The 23021-nt window shown below is 46.6% G+C and overlaps 1 protein-coding gene across 4 annotated transcripts in view; it reads left to right on the plus strand.

The window, feature by feature from the left end:
• The window catches only part of Kua (Plasmanylethanolamine desaturase Kua), a 123685-nt gene that overhangs the window by 18824 nt on the left and 81840 nt on the right, over positions 1–23021 (plus strand). Inside the window, exon 1 of one of the 4 annotated variants that reach the window (XM_070527758.1) lies at positions 17036–17285. The exons of 2 other annotated variants lie outside the window; for them this stretch is intronic. In XM_070527758.1, the coding sequence (XP_070383859.1) occupies positions 17213–17285 (73 nt within the window). In that variant the 5' untranslated portion in view covers positions 17036–17212. Of the gene's footprint in view, positions 1–17035; positions 17286–23021 lie in introns of those variants that run through there. One more of the 4 variants, XM_070527750.1, reaches the window with a different exon arrangement.

Here is a 23021-nt window from a genome sequence, read left to right on the forward strand (position 1 = left end):
AAGCGATCCATCGCAGTGTTGCAGGAGAGGCTAGAAGGTCACTACCCCCACTGGCCGATCGTGACGCCCCTCAGCAGTTGTAGTAGTAGTTTTCGACATCTTCTCTGGGCATCCACTTTCGGAGGGCCGGGATGGCGACTCAATTTTTTTTTCTGCATTTCAGTTACAATTAATTTCCCCTATGCTTTCTTTGGCTTCATTCTGTGTCTGCTTTATATGGTCCTTATACCTATGGACAATTTTAGTGGGTACGCTCATTGGAGATCTCACTTGAAGAGGTGGACACAACTTGCGCGACAAATCACAGCGTAGCGTTAGCTAATTAGCCACGTTTCACCGAGTTTGTAATTATTCACCTTAGAGCACATATTGAAGCTGAGCAATATGAAATCATATACATTTAGTAGAGGTCGCGTGCTGAACAGAAGTACGTTTTCAAATTATGTGGCAAAATGCTTTGATGTTCCAGTCAACAATTATCAGCACTTCAATTATCCACAGTGCCGATAATTGTTAACTGGTCGTTGTCGTTCTGTTAAAGGTTGATAAAATGCTTTTTACAGATAGAAACCAATAAAGTTTTTGACAAGCGAGCACGACCCTCATTTGTCGGGCCTCGAAAATATTTACATGCGGGCACCATATCTGACGGCACTGCGCACATCGCAAGCACAGTCAATTCAGAACGTCTATGAAGGAAATTATAAATACTACTTCACTGGAGCGAATCAAAATGTCACTATTGAACACTGTGAAAAAAAAATGCTAACACCACTTATGGAGGAGGAGCGTCGCGCATATATAGTTACTTTTAATCTTTCTGCGTGGAAGGCCGCAGAACTGGACCAACTTGAACACAACAGAACAGGAGAAATAGGAAAACTCAAGGGTTCCTCCCGACTCTCATTTACCCCGACCAGTAGCAAGTCTCAGGAATAACATCGTATATGCAAGTGTTGCAATACGGGCTTGTCAATATGGCATCTTGGAGTACTTCGTTTCTTGTTCAGCGGGCCCTTTTGTTAGCGCCGCGTCTTTCATATGCCTCCTTGCGTTCTCGTCTGTACGCGCTGAAATAATACTCCAAGATTCGTCTTTGAGATGCGCGCAACGACATTTTGGTCCGCTATACCGTATCGCCTGCTATGGCCCCGGAAATACTTACTGTTACTTCTCAACACCACAAAGGCGTTAATTAGACGTTTGCCACGAGACAAACACCCACCGATCCATCAGCGCCTATCCAGAGGTCAACGCAGCATGGACACCTATTGTTGACAGGTCCACAAAAGGGCACAACCCCCACCATTACCTGACAGCCCGAACTAATGATGAGGGGGGCCACCATCAAATGCTTCCGAACAACAACGGTGACCTTGGATTCGCAGGTTGCGATCCTGCCGCATATTCCATACCATCGGGCTTCGGAGGCGGGGTTATATGCGGAGCGTTGCGAGCACGGGCGTGGTATCGCAATGGATTCGACGATTGTGATTTGCTGCTGGACAGACTTCAGATTCCCTATTCGACTCGCCTAGGGAAGGCGACGGTAATAAAAGCGGAGGCTTTTCGAGCGGTAGGACGGAGGGTCCTGATGTGAACTCGGACGTTTAACTTGCTCCTGCATAGAGTGGGCTTCGGTAACTGGAGCTGTTTAACTAAGCCAACAAACCCTTTTTCCTTCATTCCTACAACCCGGAGTAGCCGTCGATGGACTTAGTGGATTCATTGCCCTAACGCCACGCTAAGCCGCAACAATACGCGCACGCCACCACAATCAAGGTCGCCGTAAAATTGTTTATGCCAGCCCTGCGCAGTAGCTCAGTGCTCGGCTCGTAACGGAAATGACATACAGTTAACCCAGTTTCGTACTTTTAACTGCTGTCGCAGTAAACTTTCGCATGATATAACATTCCATAGCAGAACATATTCGCATTAACAAAAATAGAAATCGGCCGGCCATCCTACTTTCGCCTCGTTGTGGAAGACTCCCTTCCCAACTTGGCGTAAAGGAACGCGAAAAAATCGATATCAACCTTTAAAACTTGGCATGTATACTAAGAGATGTCTGTGATATCGCAGTACCTTGCATATTCTGCTATAACAATGTAAAATAGGCTAAGTTCGCGATTTCAAATGATTTCGATGACTTCACACGTAATTTGCGCCTCGAGGAGTATATACTTTTTCAACAAACCCGAGAAAAAAAAATTCTGCGGCATGATAGGACGCCCAGAAGTACATGCAGCTGTGTACGCATATATACGCATTCCAAAAATAGACATCGAACTTGCGTTGTAAGGCAGGGTGACTGATCGGGCTAACTGGTGTTCCATGACAGTGAATAGCGTCAAAGGCGCACAAGCGCAGAGACAAGACGAAGGCAAGCTTCCAACTAACATTTTTGTGCCTCGTAATAAGAAAGTTGTTTTGGCACGTAAAACCCTATATTTTTTTTAACTGACGTTTTATTGTTAGATGCGCAGAATTTTGCGCAGCTGAGGTCTTATTGCCAGCCTTAATTGTGATATTCACTCATTATGTCGAGTCTTCAAATATGTAATACTTCAAAGAAAGAAGGGGGCGCGCTTTTGGCATTGGGTGACCGCGAATGCAATGTGATGAAGTAATAATGGAGAGGTGTGTTACATAAATCGGACTCCATTAAGAAATAGAGCCGCCGACTAAATAAGTTTTACAAACCTCTCGATTCGCACTGCATTGTACAGCACAAGCATATCATCATGGCGGTTCTGCCAGAGCTCACAGGAGGGCGTGACTTGAAACTGCGCAACTTGCTCATTCGTTTATTCGTTCCTCCATGCTTCCCAAAATGCATGAGGGGAACTCTGGCATAGATGATATGCGAAATTCTACAAGTGCGCTTCCCCACACGTCTTGTTTGACTCGCACATGGTGGCGGGCTTCGCCCTAGAAGTGGAAATAAAGCAGAAGCGCATGAGCCGATGCCGCTATCCTATATAGCCACCATCTCTTCCTTACTGCATCCTCTCTCTTTGCATGCCCAGCCTCGACTCACTGGTTCCGTGAGCAGGAGGTCAGGCATGTTGTGTATGGCAACCTAATGGTGTGGAAAAGCCCACTTCCAGCATTTCGCATGCCCCTTAATAAATGGAGCACAGGAAAGCTGACCGACCCGACATCTAGGTACAGTGACACCATATTAAGAAACATAATAACAAGCATACCGCCTAAACGCGACTCTCATTTATGCGTTACTAGCAATTTTCCTCGGGAAATAGCAAATTTCCCAGATAGCGTCTTTCTTGCCGCATTGGATGTTGCTTTGCCCGACACGGATATTCCGCATGATGATGGCACAAGGCAACCTCGTAAAATCTTATAGCTATCGTAGATCTGACAAATCTCCATACCCAAGGGAAATCAAGATTGTAGCATGACCTTGTCTTGGAATTAAGCATATTTGAATTCAACAACCATCCATGCAGTCAAATAAGTGTCACAAAAATGTATACAACAATGACACGGAACTAGGCTAACTAAAACATGCTTTATGCAGAGTCAAGTTTTCAAGTTATATTGGACCATCAGTTTAGTTGACATATTCCTTATTTGGACTGGCTCAGAAGAACTTGATAAATTCTTAGATGCGTTCAAACAAGTACGTCCGGGTATTTAACACACTTATTCGCATACAGAAGCAAACTTCCTCGTTGTACACATTCGTACAGAGGATGATTAACTGATGACTGGCGTATGCAGAAAACTTGTGCATAGAGAACGATTTCTGGACTTCAAAAAGTTTCACCCGCGTCACTGCAAGACCAATATTCTATATTCGCAGGCACACTGGTTCAAAATAATTTAAAATTTTGGTACACGAGAGAGACTAACACATCTTGCTGCGCACGAAGTATGTATAGCAAAGTGTGCGCAGAAGAAAAAGAAATCCAGAGAGAAACTCGCTGTTAAAAATGCAGAAAAAAAAAGTTGCAGTAAAAAAGGCCCATTTTCTAAGTCTCCTGTTCAGAAGTTAAGCTTTCCATTTCTTGTTTTTGTTGGGGGCTTGTGCAAATAATAGCATTTATTCTATTTCCATTAACAAAGTAGTGTAAGTAAAGTATAGAAATTATGAAGGCACAAAATATTTTAATGTTGTTGGACTCTCTCGAAGCCGCATTTTCCACCTTGTCTCAGTTAATATTTTTTTTCGTGCTGAAACAAAGGTGTTCGCTGAAAAAAATTAAGCTTGGTGCCGATGTATGGAGGGACGTTCCTGTCTCATAAAACATTTGTTGAAATAAACGAAGTAATCGGGACCTTCTTGTGACTGCCCTTACCTGGACGCACCCAATTATCGAAAGATCTGTTTTCAGACGTCCGCTGTTTCTTGGTATTAGCCCCGAGAACGAACGCGAGCGGCGCTGCGAGCGCCGCTCGCGTGACGTCAGGGCACGGACTCGCGCCTGTCGTCTGCTACAGTTCGGGCGTTGTCCGGGCGTTTTCTGCGGTGTTTTCGTTTGTTCGCCCTCGTTCTCTCTGCTTGTATACTTATGGTGGTCGTCTCAAATATATTTTTACGACGCCTTCCTTTGCGAACATTTATTCAAAGAGCTAATTTCTTAGACAACAATGCAGCTCTCGAAGGCAACGCTACAGTGCCAGCCGAAGCGACGCAGATCAGCCCATTGCGGGTTTTTCATGCGCGAATAGACAATCGCAAAAGCATAGCCTATAGGAATCCAGTTATGATACCACACCTGCCGCGGTGCAACAAGTATGTCACAAAGCTGGCTATATATGACTTCTACAGCATTTACGTTGATTTTATTCCGCTAAAATAGGTTTGCTCACGACGAGTAGTTCATGGTATAATATCGAATTTTTGCATTTCCTCACAGAAACGCTCGGCAGTAGCACGGGGACTTAACTAATACTGGAGCTTAGATTCTACACGCCTCACTTGCTTCTTTAACTGCCTGTCAACATTAGGTGGTTCTTCACGTGTTTATTTTTTTGAAGCGGCGGAAATTCGAAGTAAAGTTAATGAAGGCTTACAGCTATTTACAGAGTACAAATAAGAATGTACCAATATATATTTCCTTTTCCGTGTTACACGTTCAACTCACCTCTTTAGGGCGCGTTTGTTAATGATTAATAATGTAAGTTATGTTCCTCTTTTTTTGTCTATATTACCAAGTGTATATCATTTATTTATTTCAATGCCGCAGTGTGTTTTGCATTGTTATTGTGGAAATATTTCACTGTTCTTTCATATATTGTATAACTGCAATGTTTTATGGCCACTATATAAATGTAATTTATATGGCGCTTGATGTGTTACCCCATGCAGCCATATTGTACCTAAGGGGGTGAGGTTACCTCAAGCCGCGTCTGTGCGACTTTTTTCCCTCATCCACCTCCACTTACCACTCCTTTGTACATGTGTGTGTGTAAATGGAAATTAATAAATCAAATCAAACTCACTTGAGAAATTTACTGGTGCTTGCTGCTTGAGGAATATACATGACGAATCTGTTTGGCGAACTGACACAGGCTGCTCGGCCCAATTTTTTTAGTGAAGTATGCCTGCTGGACCGCATAGCTGCAGCCAGAAAGACGTCGAAGCGTCAATGATTAGTAATATGGGACATATTGAATATATCGAAATTCCCCCGGTGGAGGGTCAGAAATAGTATATGCAAGGCTTGTGGTGCTTTCTTTATGAATGTTTGCGATTGGATTGGAGCAAACTTAATTTGCCTGCAAGGTTCTCTTTTATGTACCGACGAAGCGAATAGTTATCCGTTTGTATAATTGAATAACGCTGGATCGAGACATGGTGAGACAGAAGGTGCTTGAATTTTCCTTTTGTATACAGGAAATCTAAGCTGCGGTGTAGTAGCTCGAGAATACTTTAGCCATTCCAGTTGGCGCTGTAAAAAACATGCTTTATGGTTTTAATTCGAAGTTGTACTGAACTGATGGGTTTCGCGAACATAGCGTGCCTCGCCATACGGACAGTCGATTGCTACCGTTACGTGATCAGGGGTGTGCCATATTGTCGATAGAGGCTACTGAGGGCCACTATGAAACATTTCATCACTTTCAATTGAGTGGCTCTCGATCTTAAGAACGAAACTTTTCTCTCAGGTGATTGCTACTATGGTGTTTGTGAATTAACTATGTAAATACGCTACATGACGTGCCGTCGTGTTAGCAGCCATGAGCAATTCGTTTTTTGGAGGCCTGTTTCAGAGGGGGATGAAAGTAGCAGCAAACTTTTTCATAAGAAATGCGCGCCTAACTATTTTTTTACGCATTAATGAATGGCCATATTTGAATAGAACAACACACCAGAGTAATAGGAATCATGATGAGAGCTTCGCTGGGCAGTGTCTTTCTAAAATCATATAACATGTTGACGCCAATTACGAAATTTTTCTTCCACGTAAAATGCAATGCCTCTCATAGCTAAATACTAAAGGAATGTTAAATGTTTAGCGAAGCATCATACACAACTTCGCGCGTTGAATTTGCAGATATTCTTTTTTTAGTCAAAATTTACCGATAGACACGGCGCATATATGCATTGCAAAACCTAGTAGACCCCTTTAACGCTACTTAGCTTGCGATATCCAAGCCGCAAAGTTTCTCGACTCACACGCTTTTGAAGAAGAAACTGTAGTTAAGGTATGGCAGCTGAAAGAAGCCGACGTATTCTTCAATACGTACGGCTCGAGCCACCCATACCCGAAGCATACACGAAGGGAACGAGCGCGCGCGGCAGCCGAGCGAGCCGGAGCGAGCGGCGTCCTGGCCGTGACGTCACTCGCGAGAGGGCGCCACTCCTAATTCTCGGGGCTAAAGGCTGCACGACACATAGCGCCTCGTCGCGGTGCATGGTCAGCCCAGCGTTCTGCGACAGTCGTTTCAAGCTTGCTTCGTCGTACGTACCTCGCAATAGGGGGGAAACAAGAAAAGAGCTCAGCAAAAGGAATGCAGTAAAAAGTAATTAGACGTTTCTTACGTAATAACTTCGCTTGTGGGGTGTTTTATCGTTAAACGAATTTTTAAAAATACCCGTGACATGTAGCACGATTCTACTTCTTGAGCTGTATAGTCATAAAAGAGAAGCATATGTTGTCTCTATAAAGCACAACGACCTGTTAATGGAATAGCGCATTATATTCAATGGATTACTTGATTTATTTAATGTTCCTTGACTTCGTCATTCGGTATGGGCCACTGAGTGTGTGATCGCTCTTGGCCAATCCTGCAGAATGGGTATCTGCCACTGAAACGCAAGACGTACATAATCCTTGAATGTAGCTGGATATGTGTCGCACTTTTCTGTGCATACACCTGTCATCGTCATTAATTCGTCGACAGGCATCATACATCGCTCTCGTCCTCGCAACATTACTGCATAGACATCTGACAGCGTGTGTGGATCCTCCTAATTAGTAGACCAAGTCACCAGCCGGATCCAATCCGGTTGGTGACCTGCTGGACCGACTTCGGGAATCGAAAAAGTTTGTATGTCAGCGAAATCTTTCCACGGCTGTGTGCGGTTGAGCTGTTCGCTGAACCAGGACACGACGGCACGGCAAACGTCAAAGTCATCCTGTCTGGCAGTCGAGCAGAGTCGCCTGCGCGGCAGAACGCAAAAGGTGGCTGGAGTATCACCTGAAGACTTCGGGCTGGAGTTCAGGCGATGCTCCATACGTGATGCTGACACGCCGACCTGCTCACGGTTCATGGCTTCGAGCTGACATACGCTGGTCTGGCAGATGGAGGCTGATTGGAAGCTGTCGCTCTACTGGTGCTGATGGCGGGCTCGGAAAAATCTGACGTGGCGCTATAGCCCTATTCAGAGCTGCCGTGTCACGTGTCACGGTGCCTTCACTGAAGAAGTCTCGAAGAAGAAGCGGAATCCGTTAGAGAAAGGAACAGAAAGAAGAGTCGTGCCCTATCAATTTTTTGTTTTGCTTAAGTTGCAGAATGTCTCCTTTTTGATTGATTTGTTTTTCAAAGCGATGCTTTTTTAGCAAACGTTCCCAGACTTCCCCGACCGTGGCTGCTGCATGTCTTGCCGAATGGGCGCGTGCCTCACGTCACGTAGCACGTTCGCGCGGGAGCATAGGCGCACACGCCAGCTTCCATTAGGCCATGGGCGCAGCAATGAAACGGGAAAAATAATTGTTTTCGCGTCTTACTTCTCTTAGCATACGCCTGTTGGTCAGTTTCTTGGTTCTCCTTTCATCATCATCATCAGCCTGGTTACGCCCACTGCAGGGCAAAGGCCTCTCCCATACTTCTCCAACTACCCCGGTCATGTACTAATTGTGGCCATGTTGTCCCTGCAAACTTCTCCTTATGTGTGGCCATAACCACTGTGGGCGATCGGCCAAGAATTGTATGAGTTAGAAAGATTATTAGTGAAATTAAGAAGCAACACTAATGAAAAAAAATGTTAAAATCAAAAGAAAAGTAAAATAACACAAAGTTTTGAGAATTATCAAGGAAATTGTCCTGATGCAGATAGAAACTTCTCAACGGCTGCAGAGGCTTCCCTGTAACAATTTCTCCTCGAGAGGAGGCTCCCAATGACAGAGTATTAGCAATGACAAGGTTCCATCCAATATAATGAAATGGTTCGTCTAAAATATAAATTAAGACATGATAAGAAGTGATGCATCGCCTCATCGTGACCACAAAATGGGCACATGGGGCAGGCCGCCAGACCTGCCTCCGCAATTCTTCCCTCTAGAAACACCGCCTTGGTGCTCGTGACATAACTGCGTCGACGCATTCGCATGAACTGCTGTTTGCATCTCGGCTTACATTGTGAATGGTGTAGCACATAAACGTAAACGTTTGCATCAATTTTAGGTTGTGAGCGGTACGGTGCATAAACATTGCATGAGACTAACATTGCACAGATGGCGATAAAGACAGTGGTACGCATGGCATTTAGTCTTATCATTTAAGTAACCGCTTCACGAAGGCTTTGCATCACAGAGATTCCAACATGTGCATTAGATATGCATATACTTTTTTTGGCTTTGCCGTGTGTAAATTTCATCTCCTACACGCAATCGCTGAGCCCATTTAACGAAACATGTCGCATTTAAACGAGAAATCTCTGGGGCTGCTTGGAACAGATTATCTTTCTTTCTTTCTTTTTAAGGGCAGGGGCTCACGTTTACATGTGGGCTTGTTGGTGACCCGCTAGAGCGTAAAACGAGGGGACTTTCGCACAAGGATAAACGGCGAAGGAGCTGGACACAGTTGGCTCTTACTCGCAGAAGTTTAATTCCAAGATCGTCACCATTTTTCATACCAGGCAAAGGAGTTCACTGCGCATGCCAAGCAGCAGCAACAACAACAATAAAAAATTCAATGGGCGTTTCAGCGCATTGATAGATTAACACTGTTCTCAAAGTTCACCACTTTATCCAACATCTGTTTTCCTGCCCAGAAATGCTTTCTCTTTCGCAGACAAGGGAATCGATGCAGTGCAGACTGCACCTCCATTTTACTGTGTTCTGTGCTTCTATAATCTCACCCGTTAGCTGGTTACCGCTTTCTGCGATTTCCTCGCTATCGTGGAACGCAGGCTCAGCCACAACTTTGGCAGTACACTTGCAGCAAACCACCGTCCCGTTTTATTCTTCACGTTATACGCTTGCTCTTACCCAGCGTCCTTTCTGCCCTATTGCATGTTAGCAGTATTCGATCGACACACCACATAATCTGTATTTACGTGAATGCGGAATCAGCGCACCACATTTCGTAGCGCATCACCTCAATTCGATGCGCCACCGTAGCCCATAAAACCTCGTGCGATGGCGCCCGAAACGAGTTTGCACTAAAGTCCTATGTTATTAGGGAGATTTAGAAATAGCGTCTCCAAGCGGCTTAGCGTACCTAAACACCGCTTACGGTTCTTTTTTCCCCACTCCTTTTGCGTTCTTTTGTACTATCTCTGTTCTTTCACACGCCCCGCCGATAGCGTCCCATAACATTGGGTACCCTGTTTCTAAAATTACCTATTCTAAAGACTTTCGTTGACGCCTACATTTAAGAGAGCGAGTCTGGCGCGTGAGTGGAAGAGAACAAACGCCACACATCTCGCTCTCGCTGACTTCCTGAATGCGATGCGCTGTGTGACGATGCAATGTGCTGATGTCGCCGTTTATTGATACACGGCTGTGCTTTGAGCGGTGCCTCTTACTTTGTGCTTACTGGCGTTGGACTGATGATTAGTGATTTAGCACTGATTTCCAACCTTGTCTGGCAGCGAGAAAACCACCCTTCCATTTATTTGGCATTTGCGAAGTAATAAATTGTACGGCACCGTATGAATGTAATGAATCACTGTCTTAATTTTCACGAGGCCGCGGTATCGAATCCCGGCTACGGCGACCGCATTTCGATGGGGGCGAAATGCGAAAACACCCGTTTACTTAGATTTAAGTGCACATTAAAGAACCCCAGGTGGTCGAAATTAACCCGGAGTGCACCACTACGGCGTGCCTCATAATCGTGGTTTTGGCATGTAAAACCCCATAATTAAATATGCTTCTGATAAACAGCCTTCGAAAGGTGAAAGCACTGTCGGCAGAGGCTCGTGCCTATCATCTAAGGACGAAGCTTTTTTCGAGATGTTTTTAAGACAAATGTTACTTGTCCATACGTTGACCAGATTACAGTTAGCAGAATGAAACAAAATGATGGGCTTATAAAATAAGCGCGCGGCTCGTAGCACCTGCACAATTGGTTGTCACTATGCCTAAACCTATAGCATATATGGCAAACGGATGCTTTCACCGGTTGACAATCCCCTAGCAACAAGCACGTCAGGTTTACGAATATAACTCCAAAAGACTCCTAAACAAGGGAGAGGAGGTATCGAAATTATTAAAACTATAGTTATAGCGCTTAATAAACCGGACAATATTGACATATTTAATGAATATACAACAATATGAAACCAAGGAAAGCATAGAAGATATTACTTGTTGCCCTTATGGAAGTGCAGAAATAAGGTAACGCGAAATGAAGGTGGGCGAAAACAAAGCTTGCCGCCTATGGAAGCCGAACCGACAACCTCCGCATTACGCGTGCGGTGCTATTGGCTGTTGCTCACGTCCGCATTCTGGTGTGGTTTTGTATGTGTACAAGATCTGACCCCGGGTGTGTCAGCGAGTGCCACTCATGGTCATGGCGAATCCTTTTAACCGCAGGCGTCACGTGAACTTTAGGAGCAGGCAGCTGGCGACTAAACCCTCGTATGCTACCTGAAGGCATCAAACCTGCCAGACCTGTCAGAGACCCTCACTCTGCATTGAACGAGAAGAGGAACCGAGACACCCGACTCACGTACTGCGCGACGCCTGCAGTTTATAATTTTGGGTTTATTGTTTCAAAAAACTAATCTTCGACATTTTGCTATTACGTTCGGGGGGGTTATACATGTATACACATATATAAATTTCAGCCGGGCATATAGTAAATCAGAAAAAGTGAGAGGTCCTATACATTTCCCTGTTGTTTTTACACTTTGAGCCTCAAGTTGGCGAGGTGGATCGTAAGCATGTACCCGATTTCATGGCGGGCAGGTTTCATAATTGCATTATCCCAGTTTATTCGCTCATATTCGAGTATTCGACAAGATCGAATATATGAAACCGACTGTTCGGCTGCTTTGAATCGTGGTAGCAATATTTGAATAATATTCGTAATTCTGAATATTAGTACGCCCCTGATATAAGCATGTATCGAACGTAATTATAATACCATTATTGTCCAGTATGCAAATATTTATTAAATTAAGGTGCTGTCAAACTAGCGCCTGAGCTTTTTTATTTAAAGATCGCGCCTGCCTTTAATTGTCGATGAAAGTCCTCAACGAGCGTGCACGCGTATTGTAACGTGGAAAAAAAAAACAAATCAAATGTCTTGCGACCTCCTCGCCGTTTAACTGCCAATTGACAGATAATGGCGTTGAAGGAGCAGCACCAACTTGGCACAGTCTGTCTACAGATGCGTCGTGTCGGAGTCAAAAAGGCAGCACGCATCACATGACTTCCCTTCTCTCTAGATTTAGAGCGCAACTCTTAGGCGCTCGTTCCTGCGGCGATCGCCGGCGTAACCGAGCGAACGAGCACAGCGAAATATGAAAGCCAACGCGGAGCGCAGCGGGGGATGATATACGCGAGGATAGGAAAGCGGAGGATCGAGGAGGCTGCAGTGGAACCACGAGGCCGAAGGTGGAGGAGGAGGGTATGGCGAAAGCCTGCAAAGAAAAGCGTAATGCAGCGACGACGTCTGCGAGATGGCGCCAGAGTAGCGCGAATCCTCCGCGAGGTCTGTATACGCTGTTGCGACTGGGGGTCCGAAGTTGTGGAATATACTCTTATCGTGGAGGAGTACGGGAACGTGAGGCTGGGCCCGATATCCAAGACGTTTTACACACGAGTTTGTATTTACATATTTACAAGAAAATTCAAAGTAGTATAGAAAAAGTTCATGAAGAAGTTGTTGCAACCGATGACTCCAGCTGTACGTCGCTCTTTTTATGCCCTGCGTGGCCATTGTGCAGTCGCCTCCCCCAATCCGGCGTCAGGAGACCGATGACCTTAGGTCCCACCAATCCGGAGGTTTGTTGCCCTTTCCCTCCGAAGGAAGTTTTGTGGGAAACACGCGCACATCACTGGGCACAAACAGGGGATGGGGGATCGCACACTGACTCCGTCTCCGGCGTGGACGTGGCACTTTGGGCGGCTGACAGGTGAAGGACCGTATCCTTGCTAATTGCCCAAACCTCTCCTGACCGAGGTACTCCAGTGGTGGCCATACAACGTCCCATTTGAGAACGACCTTGACGAGGCTGTCAGCCCGTTTCCCATAATCGCGTTATCCGTGACCGGAGGTTGTTGCGGGGTGAACGGCCGATCACAACAGCCGCTGCTGTTGTGAATCGCGCCCACGCCTCACCCATGCGCCGCCTCTCGCGATCTCCCGATCGGCGAGGCAGTCGCGCCACACTTCGCTCCATTTTCAACGTGCCGCACGAGACAGATTGTGCACGCCAGCCAGTATATCGCTAAATGAAAACACGAATAGAGCTGCACTGAAATTTCGCATTAGGGAGTATCGTAATAGTAGGTGAATTTTTTGAGCAGCGACTCGTTTAATAATTTACTCGCATTGCATTCATTCTGATTTTTGTCTTCCCCAGATCGCGTGGCACGGGCACATCAGCTGCCGCGATATGTCGAGATTTCGCCCTGCTTTCCCTCCAAACGCGCTATGTACTGTGTACTGTTGGGGTTGAGGGACGGACGTCGGGATGAAAAAACCAAACTTGGGAGTACTTATTCTACATTAGATACAGGGAGGTGAGCGTCAATTAACAGTCGTACAGTCATTACGGGCCGGCAGCAACTCGGACGCTGCGGCCCGCGGCAAGAAGTTCGAGAGAGGTGTATCAGGGAACCAGGGAATGCTCTGGTCTCTCTGGAACGCTTCTTATAAACCCTTCGAGCACTGGAAGTCGCGTCATGTTCGACCAATGGGAGAGTCTGCTCAGATGACGCCACTTTCAGCCAATGGTTGGCGCCCGTATCGCGTTGTCACACCCGGCGGCTCTCTGCGGTCTTGCCTCGCAGTGGTGCAATGCGCTTCTTCAAAGGAGGAGAAGGGAAGGGGCGCTCATGCTCCATTGTACGAGGGTTCACCTGCTCCCGGTGATACGGCCCCTCAGCGGTAGCAATTGTCTTCTTCAAAGGCGATGAAGAGGTACGCTTGGGCCTTCCCGGCACGTCTGGCTGTCACGGCGCATTACCGCCGTCTTGGTTTGGCACCCACTTCACTTCCAAGAATGCCGTGCTATCCCCTCGCTTTCTGGAAGAGTCAAGCAGAGAATAGCTACCGGCGGCTTGCAAACTTGTTTGCACGTGAACTTGTTTGCTCCTCTGGAATGTGCTTTCCCGCTTCTGCATTCCTCAATTAGCTGTGCTGCGATTCGATGTGGTTTGGGGAACTCGAAGTAGCCTCAGGAAACGGCGCCATATCTAACAGTACATACTATAGTGCTCGCGTGTTTTCCGCTCTTAATGCACACAGCTGCACTGCGCACTCTGGGCCAGGCAGGCGAGGGTGTGCGCTCTTTCGGCGAGAGCGTGCTCGCCTATGTCATATGCACGGACGCCACCGTATTTTGATCATACGTTATCGTCGCTTGCTTCGGTGCGCTGTAGTGGGACACGCGTACAGCATGTTTCAGCGAAGCTCCAGAGGACTCGTCGTGTTACCAACCATTGTTATGGAATGTGTTATATGGCTAGCGTTCCCACATGGCATTCTCTACAAATTTACTCACGCGTACACGTCTCTTTCTCAGAGAGAGAGAGAGAGAGAAATCATGCGCAAGTTGAGTGAAATAACTGTCTTTGCTTCTTGGCAAACATTTGTGAAGAAAACGAAAGTAGTTCTGAGATGGCGCGCACTTTGCATTTCATTAATTGAAACGGGATTCTTCTGCAGAAAACCGCTGTGTACCCGAATATTTTCGTGCAGAGTAGCTTGAGATAAAGGAACATGGTGAAAAAACGACGCTCTTATAGAAAGTGCCAGCTTTACACCTATCTACGTAAGGCGAAGAAGAGAGCTTCGAAGTATAGTTCGGACTGCCTTTGTTTAAGCGTTGTGGCTTTTGTGTGTGCTTGCGATTAAGTGCCGTTGTGGACTTAAATTAGTATTTTGCTAAAGGCAAGGATAGTTCCTTTACTGCATGGACGTACAGCATTTTCTGTTCCCGCTGCATACGTAACGTTGCGCAGAATACCGTCACGCGCTTAGTGTACCTTCGATGCATAACACGGCGTACGCCAGCATAATTTACATCACAAAAAGGACAGGCCTTCCCGCAGCTCTGGCATTCGTTGCATTCAGATCTCACCAGGTTCCAAGAAACGTTCAGCGCGCGCAGATGGCGTACCATCGACTTGCAAGTTTCGCAACGGTGACGCGTGTGCTTGGAGCTTTTGACTGCCTTCATGTATTCTAAAATCCCGTGTACGGCATAAATATGCTTAAGGAGCTTCTCTCGTTAAGGTCTGTATACTGTGGAGGAGCCAGCTTCGACAATCCCCTCCCCCCCCCCCTTTTTTTGCCCCTCATTGGCGCTAGTTTAGCCCTACGGCATACATTTGAAAGATGTAGGTCGACAAACCGTCCTGATACATCAATCCATGCTCGCGGGCAGGGACTGCTTCCCAGGCGCAGAGCAACAAGGCTATGCTATAATAGGGCGCACAATAGGTTCTCGCGTGCTATCGCCTGAGAAAACGAAACCTAAAGTGCGCCTACCTGCGATTGCCCAATCGAATTACTCGCCTGTCGCCGACGGCATCGGCGTTGTATCGAGCCGACGTAATTCTTTTTATGAAATTAGCAAAATGACGGTGGTGGAGACCACCGTTAGTTGCACTATACGCGGTGATCTTGAATTTTTTTTTTAATAAAAAAAAAACACCTGTTGCAGATGGAATAATTCTAGTCCTTGGGCTGGGTTGTTCAGAGAGGCGGACATTACTTGCTCGGAAAACCGAAACCCATATTTAACTTAATGACAGAAAATCACTAATTAACTTCCTAATTAATTACATTACGCCACGAATTGTAGCCGGCGAGTTTGTCAGGCGTATCCACTTGAAATGTATTTCCAGAATGACACCAGTTCGGAGACATGTGCCATCAAACTTCCCGTAAAAAATGCGCCATTGGTCCACTTAGTTTTTCAAGCGAAAGTGTGTAGACGCTAGCCTGCATCGGTGATGTAACACTAAACCAGCTACTCTCAGAGCTGCACACGTGCACGGATTGCTATAAAATTAAAAAGGGAACAAGCACTAGACCCGTTGAACGGAGAGTCCTGCTGCGCCGCCGCGCTGCTGACGTCATTCTCTCCGCCAATAGGAGTCGTGCGTCTAGGTGAGGAACGAGTGTTTCTCGCGTGGGAACACTATCGGAGCTGCGATGAATCTGCCGCGCGCCGTGCGTTCGGCCGACGTGCCGACCTCGCCGTGAGGGAGCCGAGGCGCTACGACCACGAAGAGCCGCGGATCGCGGGCTTCGCTTGCACCCCTCTTCACAGTAGTGGAAGGGCGGCCAAATTTTTTGACAAAACGCTGTTTTATGCATTCAAGCACAAAAGTAACGGGAACGCCCATGTATTTCGCCCCACACTTTGGGAAATACTATGTGGAAATCGGTATCATCCTGGAAATTCATTTCAAGTGGATGCGTCTTACAAGATCACCGGCTACAATTCGTAAATTGTATATGCGCCGTAAAGTAATTAAATAGTTAATTCGTCATTTTTTTGATTAGTTCAATATGTGTTAGTTTTCTCGCGCTATTAATGTCCGCCTCTTCGAATGATCCAGCTCAACAAGAACAATTACGCTATCTGCCACAGGTGGTTAACAAAATCCCGTAATACTTAAATATGGTCACGTACATATATACATATATATCTCTCCCACCTGACCGGCTTCCCACACTTCACACACGTACACTTCTTCCCGCTTTGACACTCCTAATGCTGACGCATTAAAATTTAAAAATAAAGAAAAAGCCCTGTTGCACCTTCAGTGGTATATTCCGCAGGTATTCTTATGTTCTTCCCGCCTCCTCACCCCTTTCGGAACATAAGGCCGTCAGTAACGTGTAACGGGCACGGTGGAGCTTGTTAATTTGCCCGAGGCGTTCCCCCATTCCCAGAGATAGTATGTGGTGCGTAAAGCACACGGTCTTAATGGAACGTGTCACATGAACATCCAGGCTGGTCCCGTAGCTACTTTACGCATGTATAGTGTAGAACCTGCGCACTCGATTGCGCGACGGCCTCGCTACTTGTATCGACGTTGCTGTCGCCGTGCGCGTCGTGATGGAAACGTGAATGCGGTAACTGTCGACGCTCGCTAGCTGGCATCCCCGTTTAATTGCGTGGCCCGTTAGGGGTTCAGCTAGTGTGCGCGACGTCACCGTATCGAGTGCGCAGGTCCGGCCTCCACGCGTCGTCTTCGTTCAGCTGGCGCGATGTTGTTTTTCGTGACCCGTTTTCTCGGAGTGCGGCGACAAATCATTGCGGAAGTGCGGTCCTTGTATTTGGTGATGTGTTGGGCGTGCTGTTTGCTCGGAACGCGCGCCGAGGATGGCGTGCATTGTTTCCCGCGGGGAGACCTATCGGGGACTGGCGAGCGTCTTCCCGGCCACTTACTGTCCTGGTTTGTCAGGCGCCCTTTCCTGCTTTTTGCCTCGTCTTTCTCCTTTCGCTCTTTAGACGCTACGCGTGCGACGCCGCGAACTAAGAGCTCCCTGATGGGCGTCTCTCGTGTACCGCTTAACGAGTTAGCTGTTGTGGGGCGTGCGCTGCAGACTACTCGCCAGCAGGTGCTGCGTCGCTGCTGCCCATGCGCGTCTTATGCGAGGCTCCACTAATAATTGATCGTCGCATGCGCCTTTCTCGGCACCACACGGCAGCTATGTTTAGCATCGGACCCACGTACTGTGCCGGGCGGCAGGCCGTCGACGGGGCGTACGCGGATCCAAGTGGGGCACGAGTTTTACTGCGAATGAGCTCGCTCTTTTCTTTTTATTATTTTTTTCCTTGCGTGTGTATCTGTGTACCTCGCAGTCCGACTCTCGAGCGCGTGTATGCACGTGTAAAAACAAAACGAAAAAAAAAAGACAGAGCGATCGAGTTAGTAGAAAACACCGCCGTGCCTTATGAAACTGCTACAGATAGTTCAAGCGCATACACTTCCGCGTCTGTTGCGTTATTTACGGCAGGCGTCACCAATCATATCCCATGCAGTTCGTGTAACGACAGTCGTATCGATTCAGTCGCTGTCGGAACATTGTCGCAAGGAAGCTGCCGCTTTTCAATTCCCTCGGTAAGCGTCGTTTCATGACTTCCGGAAGCGTGTCGAGGAGGAAAACCCTTCTCCCAAGCCCTGGTTAAACAGAATGTGCCGAAAATGCCGAAAAGCTTTTCTTTTGCGACGGTGACCCATCGCTCTTTCGTGCGCCCTCGTTGTTAGGATGTGAGGATCGTTTTAACGCGATAGCGTTAAGGGCCGCGTGTCGCAGAAAAGCTAACGTCGGCGTCCAGCGTCGGACGTCGTTTCAGCAAAAAGAATCTCGCGCCACACATACGAAGGCCCTCCATGTAGCGCAAGAAAGTTACTGAATTGAATTTCTGAAGCTAAAATACGTAAAAAAATCGTAAAGTACGACTTACAAACAACCTGCAGATATGGTAGCGTCCGATTGTAATTTGAATATACGAGAAAACATCTATTACGTGAAAACTCAAACAAACCCCTTTTCCAGCGTTTTTACCATACATAGACCGGCCACGGCGTCCGCGATTTGCGCCGGCCGGCGCACGAATATCTCGCAGGCCACGGAGTGGCGCAACTGGTTCCTTGTAACATCTCCAGATGGCGCTCGCCTCCGCCGCGTCGCGGCTCACGCAAGAGGCGCGCGTTTCTACCATAAAGCCCACCTTCGTGCATAGTATTCGCCGCCAGCGTTTCCCGGTAAACATTACGGTCACATACGCTGCAGCTATCGGGAGGCGTGCGAAGCAGTCAGCGATTTTTGAATGCTGTCGCGTTCCACTCTTAAGCGTCCTCCAAGTTTTTATTGTTAGCTGTTGAGATAAGATCCAAAGAATTGTCAGTTATTGAGAACAAAAGATCTGTCTGGGCTTTTTGGCCAATTCTAAAAGTTGAACGCAGGCGGTCTTCGAAAATGTCAGATTTGACAAAATGCTAGTAATTCTTCAATGTAGTAATTTTCCTTTGAAATTTTATGACAAGTCTACGAATAACGGCAAAAAGGATCGTGACTGCTGGTTACACACCGTGATCGTTTTTTTTTTCTGTAGACAAAACGAACCCATTTCCCAAATTGACCAGGCAGCCTCGTCGAGCGATACGTCGCACTGTATAAATATAATAGCTTATTCCTGATGTTATTTCGGTGCGCGTACCTTTATTTCTACATCTTTCCCTTTTCTCATCCATCTCAGTTTTACCATTTTAAGCGGCCCCTTACCTGGCTCCGTTGGAAATTTTAGCTATATGACACTGCAAGCTATAAAGTGCCTTCAGCGGTAGCATTATATACTGCAAGAATTTTCGAAAAGGATCTATAGTAATCGCGAAGATAAAAGCAAACGAAATCGTGAGGCGATTGCAACATTGATATATAATTCATAGAGCGTGACCACTGCTGCAAAAGCTTCCATTCGGCGAATTGCAACAAAAGTGGCGCCCTTGCAATTTTTTAATCATTTCAGGTCCTGCTAAAATAAGTAGCTTAACTTCGTGACCGCGGGCAGATGTTTGAATCAGTGACGACGATTCGAAATGAATTAAATTTTCTTCTTCTCCTTATTCGATTGTAGTTTGTTGCCTCGAAGACTGGCAGACCGCAAGGCGCAAGCCCTTCCAGAAGTGACACAGGGCTTATAAATAAGGAGCGCCGTCGAATTTCAAAATTCTGTGAACACTGTGGAGTTCGTTCATTATCAAAAGGGGGCCCCCTTTATATTCATGTACGCACGTACATATATTCTTCTCGCTCGACATAGCACTATACTTAGGGACACCGGATTTGATTCTGAAAGGACACGTAAACACTTGCCGGCATTAAGCCAGGCAGAGGGTGTAGCGCCCATCGACGCCGCGGCGTGGGGAGGTCGGCGCTCACGGCCGGCGTCTCGGTGCCGGCTGGGAATGACGAGAAAAATGAAGTTGGGCGTTGCGTGCTCGATGCGCAAGCACGGCACGCGCAGTTTTGTCCCAGAAGCCGGCTTCGCTGGTCCTCTTGTTCTGGCGCTCCGCTGCGACCCCGCGGTTCCCGACAAGGGCTATTTTGTCCGCGTCAAGGATTGCGCTGCTTATTCGTTCCACATTTCGTCAATACTACAAAAAGTAGCATTGAATCGGCCCAACGAAGAGTAAAAATAAAGTTGACGTGCAGTTCCCCGTTCGAAAAGAGGCTCGACAATGCGAGGGGTGTTGTAGTGCAGCCCGTTTTCTTGTTTTGTATGTACCCGCTTTACCCCATGTACTATTTATTGATCGTGTCGGCCACGTAACAATCGCCGTCGATATCACTGTACTATTTTTACTGTGTGTATCCACTTCCTGAAGCACGCCTGACAATATTTGCTGAGCTTGATATATGTCTTCATCACTTCAAAAGGAAACTAAAGTTAAACTCTAAATTAACTTATAGACCGGTTGAATAATTATTTCGCCACTTTCAACACTCTATTTTAATTACTTCTGTGCAAAAAACTATTGCTTAGTAGTCAAAGTGAAGGCAAGGTCCCCTTTTATCAAATTTTGCGCGAAATCCGCAACGCCGCTTTATAAACGCCAATGTTACGCGCCACGCATATGAAAATATTTTAGCGTATTTGGAACATTTCAGCGCCTGAAAAAGTTTCTTAAAAGAGAACATTTTCCTCCTCTGTCGATAAACAATTGACTAGGCAGGAGGAAACGCTGTCGAAATCTATGACGTCACGGGAAGGTGTTCCGGGAGCCTAAAAGAGCCGTCTTCATCCTGTCTTTCGTATACAGATATACTTGCGTATATTTTCCAGCTTACCAAGCCTCCGCTCACGCTAAACGTTATCTTTCCGTCATTCCAGAAGCGTAAGTTATGAATACAACTTAATGTTCCTCTTTAGTGTTCATTTTGCACGTTCTCTACAGGTTCACAAAAGAAATGTTTGTCACAATGGGCAACGTTCTAAAAGAACCTTGAATGGACACTAAAGAGAAACACTAAATCAGCTTAGACTGATAAAGTATTCTTGCGGAACTCAATTTTTGTTAGTTTCGCTGTAAGACTTTGATTCATTGTCATAATCAGCAACAGCAGTCCATTTTTATGTCCACTGCAGGATGAAGGCCTCTCCGGACGATCTTCAATTACCCCTGTCCTACGCTAACCGATTCCAACTTGCGCCTGCTAATTTTCTAATTTCATCACTTCACCTAGTTTTCTGCCGTCCTCGGCTGCGCTTCCCTTCTTTTGGCGCCCATTCTGTAACTCTAATGGTCCATCGGTTATCCATCCTACGCACTGCATGGCCTGCTGTAAGAGTTGGAGTCCGGCATGTCAAAAGGGGTAGCTGGCCCATGCCATCGACCGACGCATCCACGCTAAGGACGTTGTTGAAGGGAGGAACTTGTTCTGATCGAGAACGAGGACTACTTGATGTATTTACGATATCTACATGAACAGTGGAGAGCGTTGCATTTCATCTCCAGTCTAGCATAACTGAAAATTAACTACACCGAGGAGCCGAAAACGGCTGCTTAAAACCCCCTTTGTCTTCCCTAGATCTTTAGGTTAGGGAAACTGCCGTCCAATCTTCATCTAGCCGGAGCGTCCAAAGTTGTCGAAGGACGTTACGCTTGGCTCAAGCTGGCGCGTCTTGGTTCCAGGGATGACCCAGCAGTTAGTTAGAGCGTCTGTCAAGTGACCGTGGGGATTACCGGGGTCCGTGAGAAAACGCCTTGGAACACGCTTTTCCAGGAGGTGTTGGGCTGCTGAGCACGAGGTCACGGCCACGGCCACGGCGGCCACGGCGGCCGCATTTCGATGGGGGCGAAATGCGAGAACACCCGTGGTACTTAGATTTAGGTGCACGTTAAAGAACCCCAGGTGGTCAAAATTTCCTGAGTCCTCCACTACGGCGTGCCTCATAATTAGAAAGTGGTTTTGGCACGTAAAACCTCATAATTAATTAATTAATTAGCGCTTTTCCTGGAGTTTTCTTGATCTGTGAAGGCGGCAGCGAATCAGCTCACAATACTCGGTCCGCCAAACATGCCTCGCCTTGGTGGCGCCACAATTCTGTCCGAGGGGCGCGCATTGTTGGCTTCACGAAGCGATTCGTCGCAGCGTGCTAGGAGAGGTTAGAAGGTGAATGCCCCCGCTGGCCGATCGTAACACTGCCCAGCTCCATTTTTTTCTCCTAATGTCAATTAGAATATCTGCTATCCCCGTTTGTTCCCTGATCCACACCGCTTTCTTCCTGTCTCTTAACGTTACGCCTAATATTCTTCGTTCCATCGCTCTTTGCGCGGTCCTTAACTTATTTTCGAGCTCCTTTATTGTAAGTCTCCCAGTTTCTGCCCCATATGTTAGCACCGGTAGAATGCATTGATTGTACACCTTTCTTTTCGATCATACTAGTAAGCTTCCAGTCCGGATCTGACAATGTCTGCCTTATGCGTTGCAACCCATTTTTATTCTTCTGTAAATTTCCTTCTCATGATCAGGGTCCCCTGTGAGTAATTGACGTAGGTAAACGTACTCCTTCACAGACTCCAGAGGCTGACTGGCGATCCTGAACTCGCGTTCCCTTACCAGGCTATTGGACATTGTCTTCTTCACGTTAATCTTCAACCCCACTCTTACACTCTCTCTGTTAAGGCCCTCAATCATTTGTTGTAGCTCCTCACCAGTGTTACTGAACAGGACAATGTCATCTGCAAACCGAAGGTTGCTGAGATATTCGCCGTTGATCCTCACTTCTAAGCCTTCCCAATTTAATAGATTGAATACTTCATCCAAGCATGCAGTGAATAGCATTGGAGAAATTGTGTCTCCTTGCCTTTCCCTTTCTTGATAGGTAACGTTCTACTTTTCATATGGAGAACCAAGCTGGGAAATCTTTGTAGATATTTCCGAAGATATCCACGTACACCTCCTGTACTCCTTGATTACGTAATGCCTCTATGACTGCTGGTATCTCTACTGAATCAAGTGCCTTTTCGTAATCTATGGAAGCCATATAGAGAGGTTGATTGTACTCTGCAGATTTCTCGATTACCTGATTGATGACATAGATGTGATTCCTTGTAGAATATCCCTTGCTGGAGCCAGCCTGTTCTCTTGGTTGACTAAAGTCAAGTGTTATTCTTATT

Source organism: Dermacentor albipictus, chromosome 1 (genome assembly GCF_038994185.2).
Source record: "Dermacentor albipictus isolate Rhodes 1998 colony chromosome 1, USDA_Dalb.pri_finalv2, whole genome shotgun sequence".
NCBI lineage: Eukaryota > Metazoa > Arthropoda > Arachnida > Ixodida > Ixodidae > Dermacentor > Dermacentor albipictus.